Source organism: Strongylocentrotus purpuratus, unplaced genomic scaffold (genome assembly GCF_000002235.5).
Source record: "Strongylocentrotus purpuratus isolate Spur 01 unplaced genomic scaffold, Spur_5.0 spur5_scaffold_4, whole genome shotgun sequence".
Classification (NCBI taxonomy): Eukaryota; Metazoa; Echinodermata; class Echinoidea; order Camarodonta; family Strongylocentrotidae; genus Strongylocentrotus; species Strongylocentrotus purpuratus.
The window spans coordinates 7185144-7208567 of record NW_022145610.1 but is presented as its reverse complement, the minus strand read 5'-3'; the positions used below and the strand labels follow the sequence as shown (position 1 = coordinate 7208567).

General features: G+C 36.1%; 3 protein-coding genes across 3 annotated transcripts; all 3 read left to right on the top strand.

The window, feature by feature from the left end:
• Window positions 1–20: 20 nt before the first annotated feature.
• Window positions 21–11682, top strand: LOC580065 (putative GPI-anchor transamidase). Its single transcript, XM_780142.5, is given in 10 exon segments — window positions 21–159; window positions 2594–2647; window positions 3707–3857; window positions 4241–4317; window positions 4765–4973; window positions 5400–5517; window positions 6762–6872; window positions 8032–8065; window positions 8068–8300; window positions 9326–11682. Coding segments are annotated over 10 exon segments (1173 nt in total). The 5' UTR covers window positions 21–72; the 3' UTR covers window positions 9425–11682.
• Window positions 11683–14697: 3015 nt separating this feature from the next.
• Window positions 14698–16984, top strand: LOC115929291. Its single transcript, XM_030998002.1, has 2 exons — window positions 14698–15927; window positions 16566–16984. The coding sequence occupies exons 1-2, from the start codon at window positions 15021–15023 to the stop codon at window positions 16982–16984; spliced, it is 1326 nt and encodes a 441-aa protein (XP_030853862.1). The 5' UTR covers window positions 14698–15020.
• A 1012-nt stretch (window positions 16985–17996) lies between these two features.
• Window positions 17997–22909, top strand: LOC105439381. The gene is made up of 3 exons (XM_030998267.1): window positions 17997–18207; window positions 19193–19420; window positions 19739–22909. The coding sequence occupies exons 1-3, from the start codon at window positions 18126–18128 to the stop codon at window positions 20104–20106; spliced, it is 678 nt and encodes a 225-aa protein (XP_030854127.1). The 5' UTR covers window positions 17997–18125; the 3' UTR covers window positions 20107–22909.
• The last annotated feature ends 515 nt before the right edge of the window (window positions 22910–23424 follow it).

Sequence of the window (23424 nt, the reverse complement as noted above, 5' to 3'; positions counted from 1 at the left end):
ATCACTGAACTGTAACCTCGAAAAGGGTAATAGATCACGTGATCACTCAGCAGCTCAGGTACACCTGACAAAATGGCGACTTCCATGGCGAAATTTTTCGTGTTGATGATTCTTGTTTTCCTGCTGAATTTACATTTAACCTCTTCTAATGTTTTAGAGGTAAGCATTGTTTATACATGTTTTCATTACCCCGTAGCTAACTATCACATTTGTAGTAATCTACCAGTACCCGGCATAATACGAGTACGACTGCAGTCACTTTTATGAATTTTGTTTACACTCGGGCTGAACACGTCCACGCGCATGTTTCCAGACCGCTGGGCCTCCGATGCTTCATCACAACTAAAGTCCTACTCGTGACTCCCTGGCGATGCGATGAGGCTAAAGTTAAGGACTTCTGAAGCAATCTACAAACAAGTAGATCAAGTTCTTAATTTGTCTTACTAGAGTCTTAGAGAGAAGAGTGTGGTGAAGGAATGATTGAAAAGAGGTCAAAACCCAAAGTAATTTAATATTATTAGACCTACGCTAAACTTATGAAATTTAATTTAGAGTCTAATAAAATTAAAAAGTGATCAAAGATTGAGACACAGACTCATTATTGATCATATTATTCATAATGCACATGGAACTTTACCCACTGAGTGCTGTACAGACTATGTACAGTGCAGTAAGTTAACACGCTCCCATTGGCTGACTGCTCGAGCGCTTTTGACTTAAGTGAGAGAGGGCCCAGAGTGCAATGACATTGATCATACAAAACTGTACCAAACCCACTGACATGTCATGCATTATTAAAGGTGATGCATGTCACACATAACTGATGCACACTAAGCACAGGTTCACACATACAATAGAAAAATCAACAAACATTTCAGTACAACTTGCAAGTTTGTACCTTAAATATGACTGTAATGATAATTTATCTAACTTATGAAAGGCTATATCTTGTTAAGGATGCTGAAAAATTCATACAAAATCGAGGTTCAACTGGAATATTATGAGTTTGTTATCAGATCAAACAGATTTGGTGATTACGAACGCATTTTACATGTAATAATAATAATAACTAGATTTGTAATACTTGTTTGGAACAAGTATAGGTGGGCTGATCCAACAAAAAATTGAGACAAAATGAAGGGTACATTTGAGATAGCTTTTTGTCTCGGCTACAACATACTCGAAGTTCAGCGTAAATGAAGCTAAAACGACGTAGATATTGCTCGGGAAAGACGGGAATGTAGAATCAAGTTTTGAGAAAAAGTCATGTCCCATAGAGAATACACGCAAAATGTGAAAAATTGACATGCCTCCTTTAATCGCACAAATTCGCCATGATGCATTTGTCAAAATGAACAATTGTGTTAACTGGATTTGTAGTGAATTATCTCAGCTAGAACATATCAAAATTTTGAAGAAAATCAATCAATTTTTAGAAAGATACAATCAATTTTCCAAAAATATGCTGACGTCATAATAGGCAAATTGAAATTTTGAGTTCAGAGGCCATTATGATGACGTCATGAGTTAATTGAGGGTCAAATGAGACATGAAAACATATCTCCGAATCATACTCAATCAAAATATGAAAAAAAATTGGGGTCACCTTGCATCCTAAAGAGCTACAATGGATTTTGCATAGGCATGTTTTTGCCCATATATGGTATGTATTACAAGAGCTCGCGCGCACGGTAATTTATGTTTAACGGTCGATCATTCCGTCATTAATAGTCATAAAGAGATAAACATGCTATCAATTTTTTTTTTTAAATATGTGGAATATTATGAAAGAAAAAAAATGGCGATTCTATGTTGTGCAATAGTTTAACGCGCGAAAACGCGCATGCATGCGCGTGTGCGCGATTTTTTATAAAATGCTTAGAATGGCCTAAAACATATGCAAAATGATTTTGAGCATTTCAAAATTTTGCGCGCGCCATGCGCGCGTTATTTGACCTGCAATTGACCGGACGGATATTGACCTTGATCATGATAAATATGAATGAGAAATAGCTTTTGGTTATGAAGATATGATCATGAGTTGTTTTTCGTAAAATTTTACAAAATGGCGCATAGATGACGTCATCTGTAAAGGTCAATGTTGAAAACATTATTGTGCTTTGTTCATATGCCTATACATATGTGTGCCAAATTTGAAGGCATTTGATTGAGCCATTTTCAAGTAATCGTGCTTACAAAAAAGTGGTTAGATGTAAGAAAAATAAATAAATAAATAAATAAATAAAGGCAATTCTAACGAAATTATAAGGTGGTCTGTACGTTATACAGCCCACCTGATAATATTTAATTTTTATATATCGCTTGTATTTGCACTCTTCATGCAGGAATATGGGTGCCAATTAAGGCTAGGTGATATCAGTATCATATTTCTTATTATTTCCTAGCCCTCAAATTTTAAGGCTAATTTGAAGAAAGAAAAAATAATATAATATTTTTGACCTTTTGTACATCCTCCCATCCATTTCCAGAGATTTGATATCAATCTAAATTCCTTTTTTGTACCTGATTAATTTTCACTTATCCATATAGATCTAGGCCGAATTCATTCTTTCATTTTTCTCATCAAATACAGAATGAAGCTAACAAGTTTTTCAGCAAAGGTCATACAAATAATTGGGCTGTGTTGGTAAGTGGATTTATAGTTATAGGCTTAAAATGTCATTAACAGAAACATTAATTAAAAAGCAAAAAATTCCAGACATAAATTTGGAAAAAAGTGTCATGATATATTTGATGTGCAGTCTGTAGATGATCATTTTGTAATGCCTGACTAATAAATGAGCAATTGTTATCTTTATTTTTATGCCTCCGCCACCGAAGGTGGTGCCGGAGGCATCATGTTTTCGGGTTGTCCGTCCGTACGTCCGTCCCGTTTGACCGTTATCACAATATCTCAAGAACCATTTAAGATTTAAACTTAAGACTCGGGAATAGTATTTATCACCATAGGAAGACGATCTGATTAGATTTTGGAGTACGTAGGTCAAAGGTCACAGGTCACAGAGGTCAACTTATGAAATTCCTTGTATTGAGTTTGTTAGCGCGATATCTCAAGAACCATTTGAGATTTAAACTTCAAACTTAAGGATAGTATGTATCACCATAGGAAGATGATCTGATCATATGTCCCCACAGTCCCTAGACTGATGAATGCTATAATTGTTCATCCATTGCTGATTTAACGATGGAAGTTTTCCTGTAAATTATGAAAGTGAAAGCTTCATATTTTGAACTTGAGAATTTTTATATAAAAGCAGAATTGCCTTAAGATACTGATTAACTCATTCAGTTATCAATCTAACAATGTCATAAAAATACAAGAACCTGGTACGATTGTTTCACATCGTGTATTTTGACTAAGTTTTTACTAATCAAAGCCCAATGGACACGGCAATCGGATTGAAAGACGAGAAGGAAATGCAAGCAAAAGTGAGGTTCTATGTTTCAATGATCCCAGGCTATATCATTACAAATGTTCTATCTTATTTATATATTTATGATGACATAGGATAATTAATCTAGTTATGTTTATTTGGTGAGTTGTTTCTGGAGAAATGTGATTTTTTTTTTTTAAAGAAAGACTATCTCGATGAAACATCTTATCTAGGGATCCTTGTCAGTCAGATCATACTTCTCTAATCAATCCATATATCTTAAAATGTTGTCACTCTAATATTGATTCTAGGTTTGCACATCTCGTTTCTGGTTCAACTATCGTCATGTAGCCAACGCCTTGTCTATCTACCACAGCGTGAAGCGTCTAGGAATTCCTGACAGCCAGATCATACTCATGATTGCCGATGACATGGCCTGTAACGCCCGTAACCCCAGACCAGGTATGAATGGAATAATTATTACCATTTTGTTTGCATATATGTACAGTGTTGTTAACAGTGTTCCATAGTCTCTGTGTTTGATATCATGCAATTCATACTTCCATTTTAGAAATTGGTTTAGTTTTTCCATATTGCAAATTTATGTTTGACATGCATTTGCTGTTGCCATGTTTGACAAAGTTTAAGCAAACTGTAAATATGTAATTCAAAGATAACATCCTACTTACTTTAAACATGAATACAATATATAAAATAATGATTCAAATATGCTGAATGAATAGTAGATTGTTTGATTTTAGAACCATTGGTAGATGCTTTAACCATAGTAACACTTACAGTTATTAATGATTTTGTTTTCCTCTCTCCTTTTTTTTCATCAACAGCTGCAGTGTTCAACAATGCTAACCAGCACATAAATGTGTATGGTGATGACATTGAAGTGGATTATAGAGGTTATGAGGTATAGTACATGTACCCTCTATTTACTATCAAATTAATATTTGATAATCAAATGGCTTACAAAGAAACTGCAAACTTTGGACAGATTATTTTTTTTGCTGAGTAATCAAATAGGAATACTTTCAGGATATTTTTAACTGGGTCACAATTTTTAATAAGGTGGTCAGCCAAAGTTTGTTGGGTTTCATTTTACTTTGAAAATACCATCACGTCAAGATTGCTAATCGAAAGGTCTTGCTAGACCAAAAGAAATCGCTTTGAACAAAGACGGATTAAAGCTTTTCACTTTGCATTCACCAGAGTGAAATTCAAGATTAAGAGCTTTAGTACATCTAAGTTCAAAGCTCTTCTCTGACTGTGGACTAACTAATTACTAATCACACCTCTATATTTGGAAATAACTATATTTTATTGAATTGTTAACCTTCAAATTAATCTTGTAAACCAGGTAACGGTTGAGAATTTCATCCGTGTGCTGACTGGTCGGCTGCCTCCCAGCACTCCACGTTCTAAGCGGCTCCTGACCGACGATCGCAGCAACGTGCTGGTGTACATGACGGGACACGGCGGGGATGGCTTCCTGAAGTTCCAGGATGCAGAGGAGATCAGCAGTATTGAGTTAGCGGATGCCTTCCAGCAGATGTGGAAGAAGATGAGGTGAGATTTACCAGAATTCTTGGTCCAAATGGAGTGAATTTAGTATTGTAGCAGTCCAGGGAAGTGTTTAGGAACACTTTCGTAACTTTGCTTGTTTTAAAATGTGCATCAATTTATTATCATTCTCTTGAAGTATTGTTTTGTTTTTGTTTATTTTGTTGGGGGTGTTTTTTTCTTTCTTTCAGGAAGTCCTATTTGCTTGGTATGAACACCAAATGTGTCGTGCACTGGCGAACAGCTGAGGACCTACATTTTTTATTGACAGGGTGGGGAATGGATGGGGCAGAGCTGATTCCATTTAAAAGCCGTTAATCTTTTTAGTTGACGTATGTATATGTTTACTAAAAAGGTGTCAATGCCATCATATATTGAATGAATGAATGATTGGACCAAGGAATTTGAATTACCGTGTTTACTTGTTAACAGATACCATGAGCTGCTGTTCATTGTGGATACATGCCAGGCTGTTTCGCTCTACAAGTATTTCTACTCTCCAAACATCATTGGCATCGGTAGCAGTCAAGTAGGAGAAGATTCCCTATCAGTGAGTTCATTGATCAGCCAAATATTTTATCTATACGGAGTAAATGATAATAATAATAATAATAGTTCGTCCTTATATAGCGCATTTCAGGACCGCAGGCCCTCTCAATGCGCTTTACAGATATATATTATTACCCCGGTCATCGGATTCATGCTTACCTGCACACAAGGTATGCACATTCTCCACTCCCTGGGGAGCATTCCAACCAGTCGCCATTTTACAAGCGCGATTGCTAATCAAACCACATTAGCTTTCGCATCCTACCGGGTACCCATTTAACACCTGGGTGGAGAGTGGCAAATGTAGATCAATGTCTTGCCAAAGGACATTAGTGCCGCGGTGGGACTTGAATACCTATACTTATATGTATTGTAATATGATTGATATAGTTGGCCAATCATACATCCATAGCGCATTTACATCACGATCTTCGGTGAGGACAAAAAAATGGCGGCAGCCAGATTCCAGTAGGATCGTGATGAAATGACCTTTTATAATTTGATTTATCAAAGAATGAGGAACAAGATCTGAGATTTTCTTAGTGATTCCAAATGACTGATATTATATTTTTTCAAATGCACAATTATTATTTTGTGACTTTCATTCTCCATTATGGCCAGGTCACTCATAGACGACGCACGGCCGGTGCATTGAAAATCTGAAAAAGTCGTGATCCCGACTTTTGTCAGGATTTGGGAGAAGCTAACGAGCTGACACCGAATGCAGAGCGTGTTGCCAGTGCGCTGCGCGTTTACAGGGCGTATGTCTGGCGTTAGTCTGTGCGCTCTGCGCATGTCTGGCGTCCTTTTGGCGTGTAAATTCATGCGTCGAGCTCCGGGCACACTTTTGAGCATGCTCAAAAAATTGGTCCGGCGTGCTCGATGAACAAGTAACGAATGATGACGCACTACTAGCGAACGGCAACGCACTGGCCAACGTTGCAAATTTCCAATGCGCTGGCCGTGCCTCCCCTATGCGTCCCCTATGTGTGACAGGGCCTTTAAAGTGCCTCATAACAAATGATTTCATTCACCTGTTCTAAATAAATGTATTTCAATAGTCTGAATGTAGACTGCATACATTAGTTGTTGCTAAGTATGACAAACATTATGGCTTGGCCTACATAACAATAACAAATGCATGCAACTCGCATTCTGACTGTAGAAATATTAGTTTCATTAAAATTGATTACATTACGAAAATGGCATATAGTTCTTACATGTGTGTTACCTTCTTTGTTGCAGCATCACCATGACTCAGCTATAGGAGTGTATATCATTGATAGATACACATACTATGTTCTAGAATTCTTGGAAAGGATGACACCTTCAAGCCAGAAAACAATGGATGAATTTGTAAGGATGAAGTTCATTTAATTTTTCTTTTAATTGCACTATGAAAGTTAAAGTGATAGAAACACCATTGCATAGACTTTCTAGAAAGCAGTCAAAGTGCAATATTAGTAGCATATTGAATCATCTATTGAAAGTTTCTCACATTACTTTCATAGCACAATCTGAGCATGATTTGTACAGGCAGTAGAGTATGCCATTGAAAATCACCCATAGTTGTTTTTTGTGCAAATTATCAATGATCATGTTAAACGTTTGCCTGTGTCAGTGAGCTATAAAACTATTTCCATATCCACAATTCTTTTTGATATTACCGGTAGACAAAATATGACCCTACAACTCAATACTTACAGAGTTATATGGGAAATAAATCTCAGAATTTAAATGATCTAACGGCTAAACAATTTTTTTATCATTATAAAGGGACAGCTTGTCCTCCTTATTTGTGACCAAATCCTAACGATTAACCCTCCTAAAATCACCATTGTGATAATTGGATACATAGGAAAGAAGGTCTTCTGCAAACACAGATAGGACTGTCATTTGCATGTTTTTGTTTCATTCAGACTATGTTATGTTAATTTAGTTTTTGTGTTTGCTCATATCACACAATTTTTGTTTAAAGATGAAGTTGAGTTCTGGTCATGCGATTGCATTGTGAAAGAAACGATGTGGAATCGACCAGAAAAGGTTGATGATCTAGCATATAAGAATTTGTGTGTATTGCAAGGTTCTGGAATCATCAAAATGATAAGAAATTTGGCCAAGTCTTGGTAGAGTTACAAACACTGTACACAGAAAGATGTATATGGGACTACACGAACACGTGGCGTAAAAATCCTACCCTGGATTTTTACAATATTACATGCCATATTTAGAATATGAAGGCATTTGAAGAGCCATGCTTTTCAGGGAACATGTCTTATCTGATGTTCTTCCACACTTGCATAATAAGAATGATAACGCTCACAAATTATTTTTCACCTCTTCCCAGAACTCAACCTTCTCATTAAAGTTTTAATTTTGTTGATGTTTTATTTACCATCAAAGTTTAATGTGTCTATAAGGACAGATCTGACTAATGACAATTCGTGATTTTACCCGGGTAATCTATTTTTATCCTATTTTTTATTCTCATTTTGGCTTTCCTTCCTTGTCACAGTTCAAGGTGTGTCCACAGCGGGTCTGTAAGTCCACTCCGGGGTAAGAGCAGACCTCTTTCAGAGAGACCCCAAGAAATCACTCGTCACTGACTTCTTTGGCAGCGTCCGTAACGTGGAAGTCTCCTCAACACAGCTGAACTTCTCCAGCGATGGTACTGATGATGATGTTTCTTCGGGCAGGGTTGATGATAGCAGAAAGACCACCGATGCAGCTTTGGATTATGTCTCTCAGTTCCCAGACGAATCCTTATTAAAACCCTTAGAAAAGGTAAGCATATTTTGCTGAAATACATGCAGGAGGTTTGTTAGCAAATGAAAGTGTATTATTACCCACTCATTGGACATGGTGAGACATGCATACTATGCATATGGCCGCCCTGATATAAAGTTGTTTTTAAATGAAGCAGATATATGAGAGAAACCGGTTAGTAAAAGTTTGAGCAATATATCCTATTAAAAATAGGAAAGTTATGAATATTTGTTGTCATCAGTGAAACAAAATTGGCAACACTAAGACACATTAGCTCCTCTCCAATTTGCTCTGTACAGACAATTTCATAAACTTTCATTTTCTAATTATTGATGAATGAATAGATTTGTTTCGTACATGGGATGTAAAAACAGATTTGCAATAATTATATTTAGGTGAATATATGATTGTAACATTTTTAAAGGGAAAATATAACATTATGAATTTTTTGGGTACAGGGCAAATGGGAGCTGAGCTCTCAAGATACGTCGCAGTTGCCAATTTGTGTTTTAAGAATGGCATCTTCAAATTTCATAACTTTTGTTTAATTTTCAATCGTTTTTTGCTCAAAATTTCCCAGATTTGTTTCTCTTGTTTTTTCTGCTACTATTAAAACCAAATTAATACCAGGTTGGACTTCCCATTTGAGATAAACATTTTTTGTTTGAATACAGGTCGTAAAAGAAGTGAGGAAAAATCACATTAAAAAAAAAATGATTATATAATTAACCATCTGTGTTAATTTTCATTTTTCATTTCTATTCACTACAAATAGTTTAGTTTGATCAGTCAATTACAATTTAATGTCACCTTGAGAAAAAAAATATCCTGATGCTTACTGGTGTCTTTATGAATATTTTTGTAAAACTTTACCAAACCTTGCATTGTCCATCAACAATAAGTATTATCAAATGTAGTTACACATATCTCCTATTCCCTACCCACTTGGGCAACAAGATGGATCCTTCTTGCTATTTGCTAATTTATCACACAATATTTGTTACCACATTCATAACAATGTTTTTTTGCTTCTCCATTTTCAGGACCAAAATGGTGTCAAGTTCTCAGTACCTTTTGTGATTGCAAGTAGCGTGTTCTTCGGCGTCGCTGGATTGGCTCTCTTTACAAGGACATTATCGTGACCCATGGCTGATAGTCGGCTTGTATGGTATAAGTTAAATTAATGATCTTAATAATAATAATATTCAGCTTTTATATAGTGCTTAATACATCTCGGACGTCTCTAAGCGCTTTACAGATATACTATTACCCTGGTCATTGGATTCAGTGCTTGCCCGCACACACTGTGTGCACAATCTCCACTCCCTGGGGAGCATTCCAGCCAGGCGTGACTTGACGCTCAAAAACTGTTTGACCAACAATGAAGATCGCATCCTACCGGGTACCCATTTCAACACCTGGGTAGATTTCACACTGAAATTTGTTTTGCATAGTTAAATTTCTGAATTGATGCATCAAGTAAATATTTCATCCTGTCTATTACCTCGACCAACACTGTGGAATGACATCGTGAATATTTTTCTCCACAATTTTACAGGTAAAAACACTTTCAAATAATTTTTTTTAAGTTTAAAAAGTCCTGTGACTGTGTCATATGCCTCACACAAATGCTTTTTGAGCTGTGCCTTATTTTTGTACATGTACCTTTTGAGAGCTAGGAGGGTAATAACTTTGCATTGAATTATTAGATAACCCCTATTCTCTTTTTAAAATTCTCAGCAGGCAATATTTTCAAGACATTGATATATATATATATACGGATATATGGTAAATTGCACATGAATGTAGCTTCATTTATGCACACATATTTTTTCTAGTTGTTATCTGTAAGCCGGACCAGTCATCCCTAAAATTAATGTATATACCGTAGGGCATTTAAATAAAAAATCCAAAATAATAACTAGTGACATACATAAAAGAGAAATCCAATCTTGAACGCAAACAACTCTTAGTGGAAAGCAGAAAAATCAGAGAAGTACCGGTAGACTAAAGAAGGTTTGAATGAAAATGGACAAAAACTGTGGAAGTTGTTAATTTTTTTAAGTTGTAACACTATAGGTATGGGTTCTTCAAATTGGCTGAAGCGGTTATGTCTCTTTGATGGAGTGTCAGACAGCTTTCCCACTTGTCTCTACACAGAAAATTACTAGAATTTCAATTTTTCAAAAACGTATGACCCTGGTCTTTTCTCTGTACAGGACTTATGAATATGATAATATGCTATCCACAATAGCATATTTTGAGTAATGCCCAAAAGAAAGGAGGCATTGAGGAGAAAACAGAAATTAAGGATAATTTTGTACACAACAAACAAAGTTATCCGCAACTACATCACAATCTTCTGAGAAAACTGCCAATGTGAGATTCACAGACTTAGCGATCTCATATTTCAAACATTCATACCTTTCTTATTATTGGTTTGATTTATTTCGCCTTTCTGTTTATCTCATTTTTCGGCTTTCATATAAATGAACTTATTGCAAGGGTTGGATTGCCCTTTAAGGAGTGTAAAGAGGGATAATCATTTCCTATTAATCTTTGAATACTAAGATGACATCAAATCATGTAACTCAGTATTCAAAATTGAATTATCTCTCTTTTATTTCAAACTGATGTTTCGAACTAGAATACAAACATGCAACCATAAGCATACAGAGCAAGGACAGAATTTGTAATTGTTCCTCATAAAACATTTATGAATGTATGAGCATTGATTAAAATACTCTAATCAGACCTGCGTGCAGTTGTTTAGAAACAACTTTGTACCTCAATAAAGGGTTTCTAAATGTAGTTCTGGCAAAAATTATAGAACTGATTACAAATCTTTTGTTTATGACTTGAATGGTAATCATTCAAAGTTTGTAGGTATTTTTAAACATATTGTGGGAACCAGACCAAATAGTGGGTTCAAGCATAATATTTTCACATTAGCATAATAATTTCCATTTAGTATTTTTACACAAATCATCTGTAATGCATTTTGCAAATCATTAATTGAATTACAAAAGAGAATGTATACATTTGCCATAATTTATGATTCTTCTTTTTTTTTTGGAATTAAAGTGTTGGCTGATTTGTCCTGAAGCTGTGCAGAATATCTATGCACCTTGCCAGAACTTCACATTTTTTCTATAGCCTAGATTTTGTAAAGACATTGATAGTACACAAATAAAAGCAATGTAAACATTTTTATTGATATATGTGATGTTTTAATGTTTGTATACAGACTATTTTTGTCTAACGTTTCTTCAAAATTCTGTGAAGAAGTTTTACATTCACTTACATGTACCTAAAAATCTACTGTGCAATTTTTGTGTCTGTCATTGTCGATTTTTGATATGCAATGTTATTGTTAAATAAAGTGGCCTGTTTATATGAAGTGATGTATTATTATTATCATTATTATTAGTAAGTTGTAGTAGTAGTAGTAGTAGTAGTAGTAGTAGTATTTTGTTGCATGTTATTCGCTAAATAAGAGAATATTGAAAAAAATAAAAGAGAGAGAGAGAGAGAGAGAGAGTAAATGAGGGAGAGAGGGAGAGGTAGTGATGTGCTTATTATAGAGCGAGAGTTAGACACAGATGCTCAACTTTGATGATTAAAATAAGCGTAACTTATTTTTCTACTCCATAATTTCCCTCTTCCCCTCAACATCTCTCTTTTTCATGTTTCTATCTCTGACTTTGCTTTTCCTACATTCCCTCTCTTAGCTATCTTAACTATTTCACATTGACTGCTATTCTTGTTAAACTCTTAATTTTCAAGTACGTGTGTACTTCCCAGTGTCTTAGATTTAAAAAGGGGGACGAACAGGAACGAATTTATTTTACATAGTTTTTAATAATAAAAGTAATATATAACGCATTATCCTCAAAAAGATTTATGCGCTTTACATAATATGGCATAATTTTAAGGGATAATTACAATTGCAAATAATTGAGATATTGTATACTACAGATAGGAAGAAAAATGCACAGTATACAAAAGATTAAGCAAATAATGAATACATTTTGTAGTTATATTTTTATGGAGCTATGAGTATAGCTCTTGAAACATAACAAAATGAAAAGTCATAGATAAATATATGACGACAACGAAGTGATAGGCTACAATACAGGGCAAAATAAAATAAGGCAAAGCAAGGTAAGAAGCTTTTTGTTTTCTTCTTTTTTCCCCCCAATTTTTCAGGAAATATTTTGCGCCGACTCAGCCAACCGCTGAATAAGCAGGAGGGGAGGGGGTGGGGAAATATTTAGCGGCGGCTTAGAAAAACAATATAGAAAAGTGGAATGATTTACCTTAATAAAAACATGTACTTGAAAATTTTATTAAAATTATGCTAAAAAAAAGCTCCAATTATGCCAGAATTTTGCTAAAAACAGCCAAATTATGCCAGGTATAATGCCAGATGCTAAAAGGGTCGTCTTCTTCGAATCGTCTTCTTTTTTAATAATTAAATGAAACGTCAAAGATTTCGCGCGGAAGGGTGGAACTGAATTTAGACAAGGGCACGATACAACGAATCGTCTTCTTTCTCTAATAATTTAATGAAACGTGAAAGCTTCCGCGCTTCGCGCGGGATGGGCGAAAACGAGTTCAGACAAGGATTAAGAGTAATGATTTAATGAAACGTCAAAACTTCCGCGCTTCACGCGGGAGGGGGGAGGGGGGGACTGAATTTAGGCAAGGGCACGATACAACGAATCGTCGTCTTTCTCTAATAATTTAATGAAACGTGAAAGCTTCCGCGCTTCGCGCGGGATGGGCGAAACTGAATTCAGACAAGGATTAAAGATACTATGTCCCTTTTGCAGCCAACATCAAATTCTGTAGAACTTTTCAAGAATTATGAATATGTCATGTATGTCCTATCTGTGAAATGTAAACGTTAGCAGTGTCCTAATATTAAAATTATGCAAGGAAACCCGTTTACTTGCTAGACTTTACTGTCAGACACTATTGATCGAGTGACTGACTGGCCTTTTTTTTTTCTTTGGTAATAACATACATAAAATTAGCTGTAAAGGGTTCATGAGCATTTGTCTACATCAATAACCCATTTCTGGTAGTGGCCAAAATTAAACTGATTGAATCTTTGCGCAGCATAAACGTATGACCATTGGGTACAATGGTCTGAAAATCATACTACTACTTACTGGCTCTATAGCTCTTAAGTCGATTCGACAACTAATAGTTGTTATTTTCCCACTTCAAGACAATTTTAAAGCCCCCCCCCCTTTTTTTTTTTTTAAAGGGAAGTTCTAAATTAGTATTATCTTTCAAATGCCGTTGGAATTTAACCTTTTCATTTTTTTGGGCCTGCATATGGGACATAGTACCTTTAAGAGTAATAATTTATTGGAACGTCAAAGCTTCCGCGCTTCGCGCGGGAGAGGGGGGGGGGGGGAACTGAATTCAGACAAAGATTAAGAGTCGAGAACGGTACGATGAGCCGTCTTCTTTCTCTAATAATTTAATGAAGTGTCAAAGCTTCCACGCTTTGCGCGGGAGGGGAAACACTGAAAAATAGCTTAGTTCCTGGCCCCCGGTTTATAGGGTTTAATTAGTAGACATTGGGACATTGGCATTAATATATTTGTCGGTAATTGGTAGCTAGTTTTGTCGGTAATCGTCGTTGGCCTCTACACCCTCCCCCACTGAAAAAGGTCTAGCGACACCCCCGTATACACTCGAGATAATTTGTGCAAGTACTACTGGTGAAGTACCACACCACCGTATTTATGCATTGGGCAGCAACGAAGCATATACAACGTCTCACGTCGTGACAGATCACTTTTCTCTTTCAAGGAAGTGCTGGTGGACCTTAATGCGCCAAGTGTGGTTCTCAAATTGCAAAAGATCCCTACTCTCGGAGGGGGTAGGAGAAAGCAATTTTACGTCATATTACTCCAGGAAGTGCCTCTAATGTGGTTCTAAAATTGCAAATGCTTACTATTCTTACTATTCCAGGCCCACCCCCGCTTGGTCGCTCCTCTCCCTCGCCGCTAAAGCCTCCTTCTGTCGCTTCATCGTTTTACATATATTTCACCCCATGCCATTTTGAGCCCCCCCCCCGGTCGGTAAGAAATTCCTGGATCCGCCACTGATGCCCATACCCGGCCTTGAGCATCGGGGGCTCCGGCCCTTGACCTCCGCCGGTGTTTTGCCCCTAGACCCCACTTTGAAAACGTTCAGCGGGGCCAGCATGTAAGAGTGGGATGATGTGGATTTTTTTTTGTCAGCCCCCCCCCCCCAACGTTTTTGCTCATTACGCCACTGTGTACACATGTACATTGTAAACATAATTGGCAGTTAACTAATTAGCAGTTGGTTTCGGTTTCATTTTGGATACACTGTAAGACCCGGTCCCACCTATCATATATGTCATAGACATAGGGGCATAGAAACAGATTACAAATAAATGTAATTTCTATGGATGAATTCATGAAGAATTGTCTTTGCCTTAATATTCGTGACAGTTTCATATTGTTTTGTTATAGCCCCCCTACTCCCCCCCCCCCCCCAACCTTCAAAAAAGAAAAAAAAGGTCTGCTATATTCCTGAAACCACAGGGTGGTACCGGTAGTCAATGGGCGAGTGGGACCGAGCTTTGTCAAACTGCGCATCACGAGTTTCTCAGTACTTTCACTTCCAGCGTTCAGTGTAATATGTATAGGTATAGGATATTATTAATCAAAACTGAATGAAGCTGCCACCATGGACGCACATCAAAACCTAACGGAAGAGCAAAAGGCGACGGTTGAAGCTTATTGCCATGGGATCGATGAATTTCTGGTAAAATTCAAAGAAAGTCGAGATTTAGAGGCTGTAACCATCAGCAATGATAAGAGCATACTCGTCAAGATCGACCATCTGAAAACTGGGGACGCCAAATCTGCCATTATCAAATACTTGGTCTCTCATGATGAAATCTTTGAGATATTTACGCTGGTTTGGAAGACCCTTGGAAAAGGAAACATCTCCACTTCCCGCAACAAGGTGGCCTTGGTGAATTTGTCGATTGGGATTAGCAATCTAATAGATTATTCAGACGAGTTCGCCTATGCCTTTGGCGAGAAGGGTCTTCTAACTTTGGTCTTTCGAGATCTCCAGACGGGAACTCTCGGCGACAGGCACATCAGTCACGCACTGACGATGATCTACAACTGTTGTTGGAGAGTTCCCGAGAACAGAGTCATATGTCGAGAGTTCGTTGATACCCTCCAGGAATGTTCACAATCGAAGAACCCTGAGATCCAGGCCGATGCCTTCTTGGCGCTTTCCTACATCGTAGACAAATCAGAAGTTCATAAGATATCCCTAAATGAACCATGTCTGGAATTCCTCCTGCTGACTCTTAAGTCGGCCATGGGTGAACCAGATGGCCGGTCTCATCACGGCTACTCGACAGTGGAGATCCTCCAAGGACTCAACCAGCTGGCCATCAACGACTGCAACAAGCTTCTCATCGTAACACTTGGTGGGATAGACGTCCTGGAGCGAATCCTGATTGAAGAAGGATCAAACAACGAAGAAAAGCTTTGGGCTGCCCGAGGAATATGGCAACTGGCTTTCAAAGAAGAGAACAAAGTCAATATACATCAGCGTTCAAAACTCCTCAACAGTAAGTGGGTGCTTATAATCTTAACAAATATATTACATATGCTATGGCAACAGTTGCTCCCTGCTCTATATATTACAATAATCGAATTATTAACTTAAGCCCTAGACTGAACATTAAACCTCACCCTAAACGAAAACCTAATTGCATTTACACTGCAACCAAATGACGTCGATTTTTTTTCTTCTTCAAATTTTGGTGTTTCGCCAGTTGTTGCAAAAACTACCGGCATCATTTTCAATGGCAATCATGCAGTCTATCAAAATAATTAGCGTGGCCTTAAAACATAGTTTTAAGATACAACTAACAATCCAAGATATAAATGGACGTCATCGTTTACTCACTATCCCTATTCCCCAATCTCCCACAACACACACACACACTCTCATCTTTCTTTCTCTTTCTTACTTTTCGTCTTATGCTTCTGTTTTCCATAGCTTTTCGTCATTTTGTTTGCGGTCTCTGTATTGTATAAAAAGAGGACTTGGCACCATATCAATCGCATGTCTACATCGACGAGTAATCTCAAGAAAAGTGGTTAGGCCTATGTCTACACGACAATAATGTAAAATGATTCATACATTCTTAATGTCAACTATGAAGATATTTTATTATTTTGTTTCCTACATTCTTATCGATAGCACTGAAGAAGATTAGGGAAACGACTGAGAATTCTGATGTCAAGGACGCCTGCTCGGGTGCACTCTTCGTCATCAATGACGTGATCGACATCGATGACGCGTTCAAAGGTCACACCCCTACACGTGGAGATCCTGGTCACAGTTCGGCGAAGAGTGAGGTATCGTCTGGTCATGTCGAAGGTCATATTATGATCAGCTACCAGCATGCAAGCCAGGAGCGAATGCTGCGAGTCAAGAGCTATCTGGAGGAATTGGGATACAACGTATGGATGGATGTGGACAAAATGAGTAGGAATTATCATACCTTTCCTCCTTTGATCATCATCCGTTCTTCTCTTTCCACCGCTGTTTATTTCTTTCATTCATTTATTGTTTTTATCCACCTTTGTTTCTTTCTTTCCTTCTTTCTTCTTATTTAACCACTATTCCTTTCTTTCATTAATTCTCCCTCTTTTAATACAGAACCACTATTTCTTTCTTTCATTCATTCTCACTCTTTAACCACTCTTCCTTCTTTCACTCATTCTCCTGCTTTCACATCTATTTATTTTCTTTTTCTGTATTCAATGTTGATGTAGCGTGGGTCTTATATTGAGTTTTGTTGCAGAGGGCGCTACACAAAATATATTTTGTGAGATAATGAAAAACTGAATATCAAATTTGAAAGATATAAAATTTAATTGACAAAATCTTCTTTGTTTGACAAAAATCGGCTTAGAGACGGCTGAAATATCAAAAAATATAACCATTTCTAATATTTTGGTGCCCCACAAATATTCGGTAATTTTGAACCAGCCTTTGAAAAACAAAATAGCACCTTATTATTACTTAATTGATTAATTAACTGTCACCGTATTTTTTTGAAAATAGATGAATTGGTATGACCGTATTCAATCTAAATTCACACATCTTGGGGTCTAAAATTACCTTCATAGCAATTTTAGGTTCTAAAAGGTCACTAGAAATGTCATAAATAAGAATAAGAGCAATAACCATTCACTTTGAAGGCATTTGCGGTCTTAAAGATACTTTGTCCCTTTTGCAGCCAACACCAAATTCTGCAGGAATTATGAATATGTGATGTGTGTTCTATCTGTGAAATTTAAACGTTAGCAGTGTTCTAATATTCAAATTATGCAAGAAAACCCGTTTACTTGCTAGACTTCACTGTCAGACATTATTGAGTGACTGACTGGCTTTTTTCTTCTTTGGTAATAACATACATAACATGAGCTGTAAAGGGTACATGAGCATTTGTCTACATCAATAACCCACTTCTTGTAATGGCCAAAATTAAACTGATTGAATCTTTGCGCAGCACAAAAAGTACGACCATTTGGTACAATGGTCTGAAAATCAGACTATTACTTACTGACTTGGTTGCACTTAAGTCGATTCGACAACTAATAGTCTTAAGTTTAAATATAGATCATAAGTTATTTCTTGGGGTGAGGTTTCCTTTACAGAAACAACAAGTCTGTCCTTCTCTCTTCATATTGTGCATCTATTTCACTTTCATGTCTTTGGTTTTTAATAACAGAAGGTGATATACTGGATTCCATGGCCAAGGCAGTCCAGAGAGCTTCGGTCGTCCTTGTTTGCATGAGTCGTAAATTCAATGAGAGTTATCACTGTCGCACAGGTGAGGCACAACAAATACACATTACTGCTGTTAATGGTGTAGCGTACAGGTCCAGCCATGGAGGGGCACTCGTGTTAAATATAAAGGGACGGAAGGGGGCACTGGTCTAACTTGAACGATAAAATTGAGAAGTGATAGGTCATTGCATGTGAAGGAAGTGTGGGTAGTCCATATCATCATCTCTTCATGTTACCACCTAGGGGTCTCCTTTTTCTTTTTCTTTCTCTTTCTCTCTCTTTCTCTTTTATATTTGCCATTCGGAAATGATGCTCTCTTTTCTTCTGTTGTTAATTGTCAACAATTATTAAACTCCTCCCCCCCCCCCCTCCGACTAAACAACACTCATGGTTCTAGATTCAATTAAATTCAAATGTTATTGATTAAAATCTAAACAAATAGGATCATTCTCAATTTTGTATAACATTGGATACAAAAATTCAAAAATATAGTTTAACATACAATGTAGTTCACTGAGAGTAAGATGTCCGATGACAATAACAAGGAATGACAACAAGTAACGTACTTCTCTATGTCTCTTCTGGAATATAATACAGAAATGAAAATAAATTAAATTACTCGTAATACTTTTTACATTTTGTTTCCTTGTTTTTTCTTTCTTTTTTCATTTCAAATAAAAAGAAAAACCAAAGAAGAAAACAAATACAACATGATAGTTTGGGGCTTCTCGAATTCGTGTTTACCAACCCCTCCCCACGAGATGACCGCGACAATACGACCCTATTCCAAATCCAACTTCGTGGGAGACAGTGAGCATTGGATGACAATAAATAATTCTTTTCACAATACTTAATTTAAGCGAGATTAATTAATCTAGAAGATTGATTCAGGATGGGGTCTTCGGCGAGGGAGGGGGGGGGGGGAGTGGTGGGGCTTCTCGAATTCGTTTTCTACGTTCGCTTCAATCAAAGTCATTTTTTATAAAGATTTGTTTTCTTTTGTTTGATGTTATACGTGTATCTATCAGAAGCGACTTACGCCTACACCCTAAAGAAAGACATAATTCCACTGAAGCTTCAAAATCAATTCTACCCAGAGGACTGGCTCGGTGCCCTCATGGGAATGAAGAAGTATTACAGTATGTTTTCAGACGATCTCATGAAACAGTACCTACCAAATCTAGTCCGAGAGCTAGGCGATAGAGGCAAACGTGAGAAACTAGATCTGGTCGTGCCGCTTCTTGATCAGGTCACAGGTAAGCCTTCTTTTGGAACTCTTCTGTATGCGTCGTACCCGCAGTGTGTTTTGTCATACAGTTTCTTTAAACAAAATGCACTAGAAAATGAATATGTACATCCGATATACAAATATCTTTCTTTCTTTGCAGAAAGAGAATGGTCTAAGAATATTCTAATTGATCGACGAAACATTTGATTTTCGTCCCCCATCTATAATAAAAACTTGTCTAAATCACATGAGTGAAAGGGATTCCGCAGGAGTTTCTCTGGTACACCCTTACCTATAAAATTATATAACTCTTCACGACTGTGTCTTACTCCTATCATGCCTGTAGGTGCAAGCAATCCAACAGCCCATGCTCAAAGGCAAGGGGATGGAACAGCGGAAGATGACGTAGACTGCAGTGGAGGAATCAAGCATGACAAACCAACAGGCAATGAAGACGAGGGGAATTCCCGCTCGCAAACAGCTGTAGATCTGGTCAAGTGGGATGAAAAGGAAGCGGGAACATGGCTGAGATCGCATGGCGTTGATACGAGCAAGGATAGTTTCAAGAAAGTAGATGGCAGCAGCTTGAAGCAGCTCAAGAAAATGCTAAATCTGGCTCCAGAATTTTGCATGAAGTCTATGAAAGACGAATTGGGTCTTGGCTTATGGGATGTCCTCGCGCTAGTAGATGCGTTGGAGAAGCTCTTAATTTGAAGAATCAGTCATGCACCATTCATTAATAGATGCAAATAGGAGATGTTATTGCCGAAAGGATTACAATGAGAGTGGTGGGGCAATTACAATTCTCAAAAAGATTTTTAGAACAACCAAAACAGGGACAGAATAACGTTTAACAGAACGTCTGATAAATTGATGCATTCGTCTGAACAATAATCAGTACTAATTTGATGAGCAGTTTTTTAATCTACAGGGCGGGTATGAGAGGTGTTATCCCCTCGTAAAACAAAGAGAGAGAGAGAGAGAGAGAGAGAGAGAGAGAGAGGGAGTGCTGTAAATTTAAGAAATCGTCACTATTACAGGGAGTGCACTTTGGATTCTACCAAAATGACCGGTTTCCATGATTTTATGATGTAAATGGTTTTAAAAATCTAGATGCCCCACATAATATAAAGTGAGAACGCGTCCTTGTATTGAATAATAAACCTTGATCTACAACTACTTGCATCGACGGGGAATGGAACTCGGTCGCCCACGTAGCAGGCGAACATTCATCCACTGAACCACTGATGTTTACGTTGGATAGTTTTATTTCTGTCAATTCATTTTGTTACCTTTTTAAATGCTGGAAACACTTATTATTGTGTGTAACTAACCTTTTCATAGAGAATACGGAGGCAGGAAGATGGAGGTTTACCTTCTATGCCAAAGAATAAAACAGAATGCTTTAAACAGTGTCTTCATTAATAGCATGTTATCAATTTGACAGATCATTGAAGAAAAACAAGGCCCCCTCTCTGAACACTTTTAAATACATGTTCAAACAATCTTGTAATGTCCGTTCCCAATAAAAGAGAATGCCGAGGGGTTTCTTTTCCGTTTCGCCGTGATTGATTTTAAATTTTAAATTCTCATTGTATTCCAACGTATATTTATCATTGGTTTATGATGCGTTTACAATAAAATACAGCTGTATGTCCAGTTCTTATATCCATCCTCGTACTTGATGGACCTTGCTTCATAGTTCTCATAATTTAGGATGGCATGAAACTTTTTAAATTGAATGAATGACATCATTCACTATCAGCATGAAAGATATTGGTATGTTAAATTGTTCACTATAGTTTGTATATCCAAATGCTATATTAATTCCAATCAACGTTTATTACTATTACATGTACTTTGTAGTTATGCTTTGTAAATATGTATATTGCGATTATGATATCTGGAGTTTGGACTATTTTGAGCCAAAATTGTCTTTCTCCTGTCTTATAAAATAATGATTATAGTTCAATCACCTGAAAACTAATTACCGTCTTTATATGTAATACGATAGTATCATTAAGGGGACATTTAATAAGTTGCCTCACTGAAGACCACCCGTAAAGGTGAACATAAGCTACCCTGTACAAATATCAGAAATATATGAATAAATAAGAAAATACTTTCAACTAATGTAAAATTAGTGGTTTAGATTTGCTAATACAGTGGGAATTGTGTAAAATTAAAAAATAGAGAATGAAGTGTGAAATATTCTATTGATTGTAACAGAAAGAAGGAATGTTATATAGAATATCTTGAATCAATATATAAAAATATGTGTCAAGATTATGAATACAATGTATGTTATATATTAAGTGTAAGATTTTAAAAGAATTGTATGGAATGGGATACATTTATCGGCTGAGCCAGTAAAATGTCTGGGGATATATTTAAGTAAAAAATAAATAATAAAGTTGTGGCTTAAAATTGGGATAGGAAAGTTATCTTAGATATGTGGGGAAAGTGTAATTCATTACGGTGAAAATCAAAATATGTAATTTTTAAACATCTATTAATTAATTTAGCTTTTCATGTTTTATATACACAAAAGAGGAAATGTAATTTTGCATACATATTCCAAATTTATGCAAAGGAAATATTGTGGAGGGCAGAGGTTAGAAATTAATAGGCCTAACTCTGGAAAAAAAGGAAATTATGTTACGTATAATTGAGTTTGTGATATAAGTATAGTTCATCTGTTTTTTTCTTTGTTATCATTATAATTGATTTACTTTGTACCTTGGTCATAATTGAGATATGTAAATATGCACTTTGTTACAAATATTGACAATGAAATATTATGGAATAATAGTAAACTACTTTTGATAACCATACATTGCATTTTAAGTTATGGGAACAAATTGGGATTTTTAAAGTTAATATATGATTGATCAAGGGCATTGGAACGATGTGGATATCATGTGTCCAAAATATAAGTTCCCAAAACTGTTTTGTTTTCTTCAACTTTTCAAAGGTGAAGAAAGCCTTTCCAAAAGTGTGGGATGATTACCTACGTATTGGTTTGTTCCAATTACGTCACTCTAAATGCATACAAATATCAACGGGTGATGATATTGATATTTTAAAGATCTACTAATTCTTTGTGCAGAAAAAAGAGGAAAAGTTGATTGTTTAGCAATGCCCTTCGATTTTCATTGGAATCTAGTATTGATTTTTTAAAGTTTAATGCTATAAGTGATAACAGAATCAAACAATTTAATTTTAAACTTTTGCATATGTTTTTACCGTCAAAATGTAATTGATATAAATGGAAATTTCAAAATGATTATGTATGTGAAGATTGTAATACCATTGAAACATCACGCCATACGATGCTTTGGAGAAATCAAAATAATACAGTTTTTAAAAATATATTAATTACTTTTGCTTCTTATATTTTATATACACAAAAGAGAAAATGTAATCTTACAAACATATTCTAAATGTCTTTAAAGGAAAATGTTATGGAGGGCAGATGTTGAAAAGTATCACCTCTGGAAAAAATATGTAAATTAGGCCTATGTAAAAAAAAAAAAAAAAAAAAAAAAAAAAAATCGTTCGTAAGTTTTCCACTAAAAGACATTTTCAAGCCCTCTCGTTTTGAGGGAATTTCTAAATCAGTATTATCTTACAAATGCCGTTGGAATTTTACCTTTACACTTTTTTGGCCTGTAAATGGAACATAGTACCCTTAAGTATTTGTTCTGGTATTACTATTGACTGCGAAAAATTTGAAATCATATATTTAATGCAAGACCTAAAAAATGGAATGGAATGGGATACATTTATTGGCTGAGCCAGTAAAATGTCTGGGTATTAATGTAGGTAAAAGTATATAAAAAGTGAGGCTATACATTGGGATTTTGAAATTAAAAAAGCTTAAGTTATCTACGATATGTGAAGTATGCCTAATTCAACATATTACGGTGAAAATCAAAATATGTAATTTTGTTTCATCTATTAATTAATTTAGCTTCTTATGTTTTATATACACAAAAGAGAAAATGTAATTTTGCAAACATATTCGAATTT

What these genes read in the sequence shown, in the direction of transcription:
- LOC115929291 (XM_030998002.1), top strand. Translation starts at nt 15,021, where the DNA reads ATGGACGCACATCAAAACCTAACGGAAGAGCAAAAGGCGACGGTTGAA. An exon ending in GCGTTCAAAACTCCTCAACA is followed by an intron (nt 15,928 to 16,565) that starts GTAAGTGGGTGC and finishes TCTTATCGATAG; the next exon opens with CACTGAAGAAGATTAGGGAA.
- LOC105439381 (XM_030998267.1), top strand. Translation starts at nt 18,126, where the DNA reads ATGGCCAAGGCAGTCCAGAGAGCTTCGGTCGTCCTTGTTTGCATGAGT. An exon ending in GAGTTATCACTGTCGCACAG is followed by an intron (nt 18,208 to 19,192) that starts GTGAGGCACAAC and finishes TGTATCTATCAG; the next exon opens with AAGCGACTTACGCCTACACC. An exon ending in GCTTCTTGATCAGGTCACAG is followed by an intron (nt 19,421 to 19,738) that starts GTAAGCCTTCTT and finishes TCATGCCTGTAG; the next exon opens with GTGCAAGCAATCCAACAGCC.